The sequence below is a fragment of the Dromaius novaehollandiae genome, chromosome W (assembly GCF_036370855.1).
Source record: "Dromaius novaehollandiae isolate bDroNov1 chromosome W, bDroNov1.hap1, whole genome shotgun sequence".
NCBI lineage: Eukaryota > Metazoa > Chordata > Aves > Casuariiformes > Dromaiidae > Dromaius > Dromaius novaehollandiae.
In genome coordinates, this window is record NC_088130.1 from 26316929 (window position 1) to 26330122 (window position 13194).

The following is a 13194-nucleotide window of genomic DNA, read 5'->3' on the forward strand; positions in this document are numbered from 1 at the left end:
AACTTATTAAAGGCATCAAAGAAAAAAGATCTGAATAATCTCTTTTCAGGGAGACTCTGAAAGGAGATTAGATCTGTACTTTGGATCTGATTAGATCAGTATTTCTACTTCCACTGCAATGTCCCACTTAGTTTTAAAGTCTCTCCACCATGCAAAGTGGATTCGCTTCTAAAGCGCCAATGTGTGTGTGTGTGTGGGGGGGGGGGGGGGGGGGGAGATGTTCAATTTTTAAAACAAAGTGTGCCAGTATTAAAAAAAGTCACACTCCACATACTGCATAGCTCCAGACCATTGTGCTATAGCTACCTGTACAAGTATCATTGTGCTATAGCTATCTGTACAAGCATCAAGAAGTATGAAAAGATAAATGATTTCTACTAGTTTGGTATTACCTTCTTTGTATTCCTTTTCGCTTGCTATTCTTGCCTCCTACTATACCAGGCTCATGCAAAATCATTTTCTCCCAATTTTTACCTAATTGTTATTTCTGATCTTTAATTTTGTCCCTTGCTTTCAGCAGGAACACAAAATTGTCTCCCAACTTCACTTTTCTTAGGAACAGTCTTTCTTCACTGCATTGTCTTTCAGCCTGACAAATTTATAGTCGACTATGCCACATTTGCTAAGAAAGCAGCCTGATCATGTGAAATATGTTATTCCATTAAGACAAGAGCACAACGTCCAAATACTCTCTACACAGGTTTGTAGACTTCTAATGCTATATTTTCCTTCTGCTTCCCATTGATAAACTAGCTAATAAGGATCATTTGCCTTAGAGATACTGCTTAAGAGCAATCTGCTCTACCTGAGGACTATAGCAGCAGAAAATATCTTTTTCCTCAATATTATCATTGTTTTTTCTAATTGCATAGGCCAGAAAACATCCCACAACTCCTAACATGAGAAGCAAGCCTCTACTATAATTTTAAGGCAGCATCATTAGTGGGTTTCACAGAACTCATGCACAATATGCCACTCCATACTGTCCCTAGCTCTTTGAACTAGTAGATACTATAAATGTCTTTGCTTCAGTGACCAGAATAAAATCAGTAGTAGGGATATAAAGTCCCTATATCTTCAAATGTGAAAGCTCAGACAGACTGCTGTCAGCTCAGCATTACTGTTTTCTGTCAGCTGAACACGAGGGAAATTTCACATAAATCCACTACCTTATACCGTAAGTCTACATAACGCATTAAAGTAGTTCAATTTATGACCCATGTTTGAAGTATTAATTACAATGCTGTCTAAAATCACGTGTGTGCACGTGTTGTAGTCTCCTCAATTTCATTTCTTACCTCTAATGCATTTTGCATTCGTTCCTTACTTGATGTATTTCTCTTGAAGTTATTTAAGTTCACTGCATCAGTCCAATTGTTGTATCCGCCACCATACAACAGACTGTCATTGGGTAACAAAGTCTCTGCCCAGAGACGACAGACATTATCCTTACAGCAAGTCAGGAGAACATTGCAGACAGCACCACTAACAAAAGAAAATTTAAGGCGTAAAGATGCCACTTGCATCATATAGCATCAAAATAAAACAGTAGCAAATGATTTCCAGTATCGATATTCAGAATTATACAATGCAACTTAGATACTAAGGAAAGGAAAACTCAACAACATATTCTTGAGCAACTGGACAAATAGTCTCAAAGACAGTAAGATTCAGCCAAGAACTATAAACGAGTCATGCATAATAAGCTTTGATAGCTATTCGAGTTTCTGATTATAAATTACTTGTGTAATGAAGTTCGACATAAGAAAATCACTTAACTATACAACCCTAAATCTTAGGTTCAATTTACAGAACTAGTAAGAAGCAATAAGCTAATTGTTTTTGTAGTCCTGTTGTCATTTATCCAGATCACGCTACTATACAGCGGTTACAAAACCACACATCCAAACCAGAGAAACCAACATAATATCAGGAATACAACCGCAAATCTTAAACTCCAAACTTCTCTAATGACTATTCTTCTAAATAGAATTTGCATTACATATGTATCAAAAGATTTCAAACAGCCTACACTAAGCTCTGCAAAAACTATACATGTTCTCAGATTTCCAGCCCATATAAGTTTACAATTTAGTTTTAAAGTTAAGACTCTAAAAAGAGATGGAACATCTGACAGTACTGTCCAGCAGCAAACTCCTTCGGGCATCATGCAATAAGTGGATTTTCAAAAATCAATTTAAGGACTACTTTAATGGTTTTATGAAGAGTCTTCTATTTAAAGGTTGGTATAAGAGCACATATTTATCAAACACACAAGGGTATGGTGAATTCAAATGGCTACTGATTGGAATATTACTCATGGCATTAGGATGCTCACAGGCCACAATTACAATTTAAAGCAGGTTTCACAGGAAAAAAAACAAAATGTCCCCCTCACACACACACAAATTAGTGCACTTCTACAGACGAACCTACTGAAACACACAAAGTTTTGTTAGACATATTCTCCCCTCCCCCTGGACAGTTTACAAACTTCAGGCTGTTAGAACTACTGACCGTGGCATGAACTTGCTGGTCTTCCTCCATGAAAATGCATTTACTGAACGAGGATGAGCCAAATAAACAAATGAAAAATCAACTTCTTGTGCTTGTTTTCCTGGACTTGCACCAGGAGGTGTTACAGCTGATCGCCAGCTGTCTGCATTGTACCATACTTTCACAAGACAATCATCCTAAACAACAAAGAACAAATAAAAACATGCTTACTGAGTCATTCACCTTCCAGCTGGAGAACCAAATAAAAGTTCAAGAGAACTATGTCTCGGGTGAAATGTGTAAGCTCTGTGTCAAAGTACCAAGTACTTCTAATATTCCTCTGATTCTCATTTGTCTTTTTTCAAGAAAGGTATTTCAGCCAGTATATCGTGAAAGACATCACAGGACATATAGCAATATGTTATTCTAAACAAGCAAAACAGGAAGGGAAGAACTTCTTGCTTCTTTATTATACAGAGCATAGTTCATCGAAGTCTGGTATTTCACATTCACATGCTGGAAACAAATCAACTGAAATACACTTTACCTGGAAAAAGAAATCTACAAGTTATTTTTAAGGGTTTAGCTGATTTGTTACATCTTTCTCTCTTCCTTAAATATAGCAAATACCTTAAAAGTCATAGTCCTCTAAGCAAGCACTACAACCTAAAGTGGCAAGCATAGAGATAACATAACAAATATGCAAAATGGATGTTATTCATCTGTTAGTGATGCATACAACGGATTCACAAAAAAAATGCATGACAAGATTACCTTTTAAAAGAAAGATTTGGTTGCAACTTGAACCATCTTTGAACCTCTCTGCTTCAAGCATGTATTAGGGGACGTTATGTTCCAACCAGCAAAAAAAACACAGACTACAACTAAGCTAAACACTCTTCTAATCGATCCTTATGTGTGCATACTAATTTTTCATTCACACTTTCAAGACAGACTAAAGCAAAGTGCATAATCAATTTTGATTCCTACATCTGCAGACTCATTCATGATATCTCTTTGTATTCTGTGAAATTGACACTTAAGCCAGAGGTTTCCATTACTCTCAGCAACTGCATCATCCCAATGATCCTTATTACTACCATTTTGTCTCCTTTTCAACAATTCTGCAGTGTATACTACATTCTTTAGTTGACAGCACAAACTTGACACCTGTGTGCATCTGTTAACCTGTGTAAAGACTGATTAGAGTGTAAGGTTTTTATCTCTTTTTAAAATCAGTAATCCTAACACATGATTATTTCTCCATAATTACTGTGATAATTCCATAAATTCTCACAAGAGAGTTCCAAAGATTCTTACGCGATCTTTTTGACCAATATCAATGCGAGTCTTCTCTCGAAGAAAAACAACAGTACTATTTGCAGCAACAAAATATTCAATTACATCCCTTTACAACTCAGAGAAAATTGCTTATGAATTAGCCATTTTTTCATTGTATCCTCTATACCATGCTAATTTTCCCTGCTTTGAACTGTTAGGTTATTCTCTTACAAAACCCAAATAATGGCTTTCCTAGTACAAATAAAAGATTGATTTTTTTTTTTAGTGTTTTAGGAAGTCAAAAGATATGATGGTGACACTATGTTTTAACCTTTGTTTATTTTGCAAAGGCATTTTATTGCTTTTGCAGATAAACCATTCATTGCTGAGCACACAAAACTAATCTGTAAGACTAGCCGCAAACACTGACATTAACTATGTGGAGATACACGACTGGAAGGGAACATGAATTCTCTTAAGTTAGACATACAAGTGTATATACAGAGAAAAAAGTGAAAAGCTGTTTTTGATTAAGTGTATCACAATATTGGGGAAATATTGAACATATTTCCTTAACAAATGAATAACCAACATCTTTCTTTTGCGCTTATTTCATTCACAGATCACCCCCCACCCAACTATTCACTTTCTGATGTCTTATGTTTTGGTACCGAAATGTGACCCATTCAAAGTAGATTTTTAAAATCAGTACTCAGTGAATATTTTGGGTTTTGGTACTGAATTATCTTTCTCCCAAATTGTCGTTTGCAAAAATGTAAAGATGCACAGAAGGATTACTGGAAATACTGAGTTTTCTCTCTCTCTCTTTTTTTTTGTTTACCTTTCCAGCAGTGGCAAAAAATTCCCCATCTGGTGAGAATTTCATTAAACAAACTTGAGAAGCAGTTCTGCAAAATAAAGACAATTAAAAACAGAAAATAAAATTTAATACTTTTTCAGAACTCTAAACATTTTTTCCCCTTCAAAATTATGAAAGTGCTTCAATTCTTATATGCAAATGCCTGCTGTATTGTGTGAAATGTTTAATTTGAGCTTTAACAAAGTCCAGAGAGACTGGGGATAAACTTAGGTAGAACACTGAGTTGGGGCCAAAGAGAAGAAACAGGAAACAAAAGCTGTAGCTGAGACACAGATACAGCATTCAACATTTCAAAATGTTATTAAGGAAAAGTAGCTGCTAATGGATTAAACCCAAGTGCTTCACTCCAAATACGTTCTACTTCCACTTCATAAGCCTTTCAAACCGAGTTCTTCCAGTCTGTATTATCTTCCTATTCATTTGAAATAGAGACTTCCTTTTCTTACACTTCCTGCAGGGTTATAACCCAAGAGAACAACAATGTGTAACACAGTAACTTGGTTAAGAAAAGTCTTAAGAAAATCTTAAAGCAGTTTTTATATCAACAGTCACAGTGGTAAAAGATGCCACACCAAAATAATCTAGTTATATGGTTCATTTGTGCTGTGTTTTATTTTCTTTAGCAAATATTGATAAATCAGCTTCTTTCACGGATTTTGAAGCACTGAGCAACTGCTTTAGTCATACCACTTTATTAATGACAACAGGGTGGTCATCAGAATTTAACTGTGCAGCACAAATCCAATATAAATTTTAATCTTGAATTTGTTAGACTTGCATAACAAGTTGTAAGGCCTAACTTTTGAGAACGATCAAGTTAGCCATCAGGTCAATGAAAGCATGATGCATTTAGCACATGCAATAACAACAAATCAATTACAAAACCTGTGCAAAGAAAGCCAATTTTCAATTCTTGGTTGAAGCAATATTCTCCTAGTACACCCAACATTGAAACATTTCAGAATGCCTATTCAGACATTAAAATCAATTCAGACAAAGGTCAGTATTTAAAAATTCATCATTGTGCAAACTTTTCATTAAGAAAAGCTTATTTTAACAGAAGAACTAATTCTAGTATTTGTACTAGAAGACATACAGGCATAAAAGGTGAAATGACAGAGCAAATTCACTTGATCTTTTCCAGGACCCATTAGTTCAAAGTGCACGAAACCAAGCTCACTCTCTCCTCCCTGAGAAGAGTTTATAAGAGGGAAATGAGAAAAACTATGAAATTAAGTCTATTGGACTGGTGATCCAAACACAGAACATACTATTGAAGAGACAGAAGAAAAGCAGTATCTGTGTGATCCAGACTGCTACAACTGCACTCCAAGATTCTCACACCATATCTATGGCATTCTGTCTGCAAGACAACTGCTTCTTGCATTAGACTGAGATGAGGGCCCAAAGGTGTCTGAATAAATAAGTCTTTGACTTTTCTTATTTATAAAATTAATCATATTCAAAGGATAACTTTTCAATTGTCACTTGGATGATCTGAGCATCTGCCCAGAAATGATGTTAGAAATGTCTTCTCCCTGCAGACATGGCCACAGCATGTCAAGTCACATAAAACTCATTCAGAACTGACTGAACAGTCATCAATTGTCCTACAGATACAACAATATCCCACTCCTTAGATATTTATTTGAAAGTTCACCTACAAATTTGAAGAATTTATCACAAATCAAATTCATACTCGGATGGTCTCCTGATAGTTTAACATTTACAGGCGAAAGTTAGCAGACATGCAAATTCAGTTAATAAAATAGGTTTTCAAATATTTGGGGAGGGAGTGGATTTAGTGTGTGCAAACTGAGATGGAGAGAAAAATATCTGAGTAAAGTTCACAGTTGAGAAAACATAACATACACCAGCAGCCCACTGAAGGATGAGAGAAGACTGGGCTTGAAGCTGCCCTTCTTCCTTATCCAAATGGCGGTTCCAATTACTTGGAAGACCTGAAGGACACTTCAGCTGCTTACGTACGTGATCTTAAGACCTACATCTAGCTTGAAAGTCAAAAGCTAGCCATCAAGAAACTGCCAAAGCCAGAGCAGCAAAACCACTCCAGATCTCCTTTATGCCACAGAGGATTACCTATCAATGTTCTCAAAGTTTTGTGGATCCACCATAAAATCTTTATCTACTAAATTCTACGTATTTGCAAGTCTTAATACCAAAGGAGTGGTATAAATACAACTGATAAAACTCTGAGTATAGAGAGAAAGAGCCAAACAACGTATTCAGTTGGTATCACTGGTGCATTCACAAGAACTTTTATGGACATCCTTTGTCAAGATGCTAGGTTAAATGGTTTATCTCCTTTTGATTGTATTGGGGAGGAATAACCCCTTACATCACTAAAGGCTGCAGGCCAACCAGCTTGAGAGCAGCATTGCAGAGAAGGACCTGGGAGTCCTGATGGACAGTAAGTTGACCATAAGCCAGCAACATGCCCTCGTGGCAAAAAAAGCCAATGGTATCCTAGGCTGCACTAGGAAGAGTGTTGCCAGCAGATCAAGCAAGGTGATCCTTCCCCTCTACTCAGCACTGGTGAGGCCACATCTGGAGTGCTGTGTCCATGTCTGGACTCCCCAGTTCAAGAGAGACATGGACATATTGGAGCGAGTCCAGAAAAGGGCCACAAAGATGATCAAGAGGCTAGAGCATCTCTCATAAAAGGAGAGGCTGAGAGAGCTGGACTGTTCAGCCCGGAGAAGAGAAGGCTCAGGGGGAATTTTACCAGTGAGTGTAAATATCTGATGGGAGGGTGTCAAGAAGACAGGGGCAGACTCTGTTCAGTAGTGCCCAGAGGCATGACGTGAGGCAATGAGCACAAACTGAAACACAGGAAATTTCACTTGAACACAAGAAAAAACGTGAACACATTTCTTTATTGTGGGGGTGGTTGAACACTGAACAGGCTGCCCAGAGAGACTGTGGAGTCTTCATCCTTGGAGATATTCAAAACATGACTAGACATGGTCCTGGGTAACTTTCTCTAGCTGACCCTGTTTGAGCAGGAGGGTTGGACTAGGCAGTTTCCAGAGGTCCCTTCCAACCCCAACCATTCTGTGACTCAACTCGTAACACTTCTAAAAATACATTACATATTTGTTCAAGCAGGGAGTAATGGACTCTTTTCTCTAAAATTAGACACCTAACTTGATCTTTTCCTAACACAGCACACAAATGCAAGATCCTGACTCAAGAGGTACTTCAAGTAAAAGGAACAACTGAAGGATTAAAAGACTTTTCTAGATAGGTCCTGGGAACTACCTGATTAACACCAAGTGCTTCATGAAGAATAATTACAAGTTAGTCCCTCCAGCCAACCACTTAGGGAGACTTACTTAAGGAGACTCCCACATGGAACATCAGTCCAAACAAAAAGTGCACCTAATGTATTAGAAGAGCCTTCCTATGGCAGGGAGCACTAATTTAGCTTATAAACCGAAGTACTAGACTAAAACTCTTTGGGCTTTGTGCCGATACAAGAAAGATTAAAATGATTAATCAACATTAACACAAGAGTAGCATTCTGAGATGCAGGAAAACAGATTACATGCATGTTTGCATGACTGTTCCAAATATTCAGAATAGAGAAAAAGCACAATGGGGAGGGAGGGGGAGGAAAAGAAGAGGGGACACATACATAGGACACTGAAGGAAGTTTATTTGAATTTGTCCTGCAATCAAAATTTTCAAATACACTGCATAAACCTTACCTGTTGTACAAGTAATGAGAAACTGGGACAATGACAAAAGGAACCTTCCCTCAGTATTTTACTAATGCTCAATATAATTGAAGAGCTGCTCAATAAACATAAGCTACCTGAAAAACCAACACAGCTGATCTTGAAGAAAGAAAGAAACATCATATATTCAAGGTAAATATGATTCAGATTTATATCTGAACAGTATTTACCAAATAACAGCACAGAATAATGTTTCACTGAATTACATCACGCATTTCATCTGAAAGGTGTGAACCAGCAAGGAGAAAGGAATGATTTGTTTTTAAAACAGTGTCTTACTTGCATTGCCAGATACACCTCCATTCTCCAGTGCCAGTATCTGTTCTTCCAGCATTCCCATTGTCAGAAGGATTTTCCGAATGACTATTGGACCAAAGCTGAAGACAACTGGAACCGGTTAAAAGGCGAGTGCCTAAAAATATTTGTAACAATAGAACCATAAAACAACTAAGAGTGCAAAGACTTCTCTATTGAGAAATAAAAAATATTTTTTTAAAAAATGCAAATTTGTGACTGGCTATACTGCAGAACAATATGCCACAAATACTGTATTAACCCTCCTTCTATGGCAACGTTGCTGTAAAAGGCACACTGCTATTATGAAACCCTTTATCTTGAAGGCACTGACAGATCGGGTCAATCTTGCAAAAAGCCAGCTTCTATTCTGATGAGATATTCTAATTTGAATAGCTACAGTTCAAATAGTCAAAATCCATTAAATTTTCCAAGTAGTTAGTTCTCTAGAAGAGACACTTAGAGCTACTGTAAATGTCCCTCCTTCACACAATATTTACCATTTAAGCCACTTTTTTGCAGTATTAGATACTGCTTAAATTAGGGTAACAAGTAACATAATACACATGCAGCTAATGTTTTAGCTCTCCTGTAACAAGTGACAAAGGGTAAGGAAATCTTTACTTTTCCTCCAAGGAACAGCCAAATTTAAATAAGAAGTTAGCTGCCATATCAAGTAAAGTGCTACATAAATTCCTTTCTTACCTGTGGGATCCCATGTTAAATTATGTGCTATTGCTTCTAGTAGGATTTGAGCATTCTTCTGCCACTGATAATGTGGTCTCTGAAATTAAGTATTCACATTACATTACACAAACATTACCATGAGAATTCTTACTGGGGTTCCCCTTTCCCCTTAATATAACATTAGATAATATTAGAAAAAATACATCTTTACTGTGCTCTCCAATTTTTACTAGGTATACATTTAAAATAAGTTACCACATATCTAATAAAGATGGACTCATTGTGGTTTGTTTTTCAACAGAACGCATATCTGGTGACACGAATAGAAGTTTCTGACTTTTTTTGAAAAGCTACCTTGAAAAAAATTTCAGTACCTAAATTCATCATCAGAATCTGAGTTTTTTTAAATGAAGTCTGATTTAGTTTTGGGGGAAAAAAAAGAAAGAAAAACAAAAAGAAAGTGACATATATTAAAGGCACCCAGTATATGGTATCAGTAGTAGGGCTAAACTGCAGGATTTGGATAAGTTCATGATGACATGTGTGATACTTCCCCCAGCCCTTTAATTTTAATAAATAAATAAAAGTATAATGGTTAAGTATGTTCAGATTTTGCACCAGTACTTCATTCGGTGGAACATGCTGAGGATTAAACTAAGGAAATTTATCTGGTTTGCCTTCACAGTAAGTTGCAAACTTTTGTTGCTTTGAATTATGCAAGAATCTGAATTCATCACTGAAAACAGAGCCAACAATTTTTTTTTCTTAATTCGCAAAGACAGATAGTATTAAAGTAACCCTTACCCACTACAGAAAATATCAAATTAACATACATGGAAGCTAAAATACAACAACTAAACCTTTGAGATATGTAGTGAAAAAACAATAAGCAGTACCTGCAGATAAGGATCTAAAAACCAATATATTTTTGCAGCAGGCTTTGTTTGTTTTAAGATTTTGAATATTCTAATAAATGGAAGACAATCTTGCATCAACCTAAACATGCTGGAAATTATTGTCTTGAAGTTACCTATGAGAATGAACTAACTGAATATTTCTTCAATCATAAATACTTCTGATACTTGAAAGCAAATCATGAGTGGAAACATACTTCCACTTACAGTTACTACAATAACTGCCAAGTTTAAGGTAACTCTTTTTTCAGGGTAAGATTTTCTAGTGGTATAGCAAAACACATTCAGGATGGAATTGAGGGCTCCAGTGATCAACGAGAGCACCATATTTTTAAGTGTTCATATGAGAATGCAAAGTCCCATTTTACTATTGTTCGATACCGCTGCTTTCCAGTGGTATAAAATGTTATAAACATTCAATACTGTATCTTTAGTAGATATATAAAATACCACTGTTTTACAGGGACACCAGGAACCACGTAAGTGAGCTGGTCAGTATAAAGAATAATTCTGCAGAGGGAATCCACTATACACCTCGTATAAACAATTCTACTAATACAAATAGAGAGACCAAACGGGGGGGGGGCGGGGGGGAGGGAAGGGGAGAGATGGTGTCCTTGAGCAATTGTTGCTGCCAAGCCCTCAAATTGTCAAATTGACTTTAATTAAACACTAATACTTCAATTAAGTATACTGGTAATCATTTCCTTCTAAGAACAGTGGTTAAATACCTTGCCCTAAATCATATCAGAAGGCAAAAATCAAGATTCTGATGGCTAAATCACTAATCCCCTGTCACCAAAACTAAGCCATGCTATCAAGAGACTATTTTTCTTATTCATCACCACAGAACAAACTTTGAAATACAAACACTGTCACACGTTCTACAAAAGTCATGCTAAACTTTTTGAAAAATTAACAGAATTACAGATTCAAGCAAGAGGGTGCAATTTCATAAACCAAGGTTAAAATAACTGTGGTAAAACACATCAAGCCATAAAGGGTACACAAGATGGTTCAAAAAGGAATTCCTATTGTAATAGCTATACTCTTTGGAGGGCTGGGGGCTCACATGCCTTCTTGGGTTCGGGCATTTTTCAAACATTAACTGCAGGTCAAGATAAATCAGTGATACGAAGCATTATAATAAGACCTAGTATTAAGAAACCTGTATGCTAAGTAGCATACGCGTCTGCCCTCCTACCATTTTCACTCCCTCATGGCCACCATATCTCTCTTTTATTTATTTATTTATTTATTAAGCATTGAAAGAAAACATCTTCAAAATTAAAGCAAACCAGAGAAGTGAGACAAATTCGACAAGAGAGTAAATGAAACGAAGGAGTGCTGAATTACTTACAGTATGATGACTGCTCTTCTGGTTCAAGAGGCTAACTGGCTCAAAGATACAAATTACACTTCCGTAAGAAGCTGCAATCTAAAATGAATTACATTTATATGTAAATACACACACAAAATAAGCTATAGAACAAACGAGAAGAAAACGCAGAATGACAATTCTACATTTAAATCTCCTTGTAGATAAATTTGAAGCTCGTTTCCATATTCCCTTTTGATAACAGAAAAGATCACATCTAGCAAAATCATGAAGCACGTACTGATGATAACAAAACAACACAATTTTTTATTCACACACTTGTCCTAATCAACTACTAAAAGTATAGGTGGACATGCACATTTTTGTTAGATCTGATATCAATATTCTTTCCATATATAATTTCAATAAATGCTCAAAGCAGCAGTCCAAGTTTATGTGCTAAGAAATGGGACGAACATCAGTTCAGAGTGGTTTTGCAGGCTTCCCCAGCACATGTTAAATTTTAAAACTATTTCAGAAAGATCAAGAAGCCCAAGCTAAATATCCAATGCAGAGAACTGCAAAAACAGAAGAAACTTAATGCTAACACAAAACAAAACTTTTTTTAAAAGTTGCAGTAAGGTAACAGGTTTCTTGGGTATTTCAAAGTCTTACTTCATCACTGGCACCAGCCACCACAAACCTGTGTTGACAAGGTATTACAAGCACTTTATCCAAAGACAATTGTATAAAAGCAAGTTTAAAAGACCTTGTAAGCAGGGCTAAAATGAGTCAGATGTTTGTTCAAGGTCTCACACTGAGAGCCACTGCATGGCAATGTTTAAAACTACTCTGAAATATATAGATTTACAACAGGAGTTTGCATGGGTCATGCTGATAAAGGACATCCTGTGTTCTCAAGTGATGCTTGATGTCAAGAGAAGCAAGGCAATACCATGATCTCCAGTTCTGATATTCTGAAATAGTCAATATTCTATTCTTGTGAAAGTCTGCCTTAAGTTTTCTCTTTTCTTTTAACAACATTAAAGAAAGTCAGAGTCATTTTGTAAAAATGCATGTTGATTTCAGTATCCAAAACTTAAACAGCTTTAAGTATCAGCCTGTCATACCTAAATTGTTAATATTATTTAAACTGTAGATCCATAGTTTCAAAGACAAGAAGTCCTCTGCATTAAAAAGAGCAAATAAATTAATAAATCTTCATCAGACTAACAACCTAAACAACAGCCTGACCCCAAAACGCCAACAGTAATTTTGTCATAGCTGCTGAATGCCTAAAGAAACCTTTTCCTTACATCTCAGGCTAATATTTGCCTTCTCTCATCTTCTTTGAGTACCTCACCTATTCTTTTTTATTCCAATAATTCCCTCCCACATGTCAACAGCAAGTCTAAATAACTTCAGAGTAATTAGAAATGAAGAAAAATGAAAAATCTAAGTGTGGACACTTGTTTTGTCTTTCAGTGTTACATGAGTTTAAGACAAACTAACATTAGCATGCCAAAATACTAAACAAACAGCATCCAGAGCAACTGCTATCCC

General features: G+C 36.3%; 1 protein-coding gene across 8 annotated transcripts in view; it reads right to left on the bottom strand.

The window, feature by feature from the left end:
- LOC135323509 (dmX-like protein 1) overlaps positions 1-13194 on the bottom strand; it is an 83969-nt gene that overhangs the window by 57072 nt on the left and 13703 nt on the right. For 7 of the 8 annotated variants that reach the window (XM_064500167.1, XM_064500166.1, XM_064500165.1 and 4 more), the window contains exons 3-8: positions 11674-11751; positions 9418-9496; positions 8698-8830; positions 4619-4685; positions 2518-2693; positions 1299-1485 (exon numbers count right to left, since the gene is read on the bottom strand). In XM_064500167.1, coding sequence (XP_064356237.1) covers positions 1299-1485; positions 2518-2693; positions 4619-4685; positions 8698-8830; positions 9418-9496; positions 11674-11751 — 720 coding nt within the window. Of the gene's footprint in view, positions 1-1298; positions 1486-2517; positions 2694-4618; positions 4686-8697; positions 8831-9417; positions 9497-11673; positions 11752-13194 lie in introns of those variants that run through there. The other variant, XM_064500172.1, reaches the window with a different exon arrangement.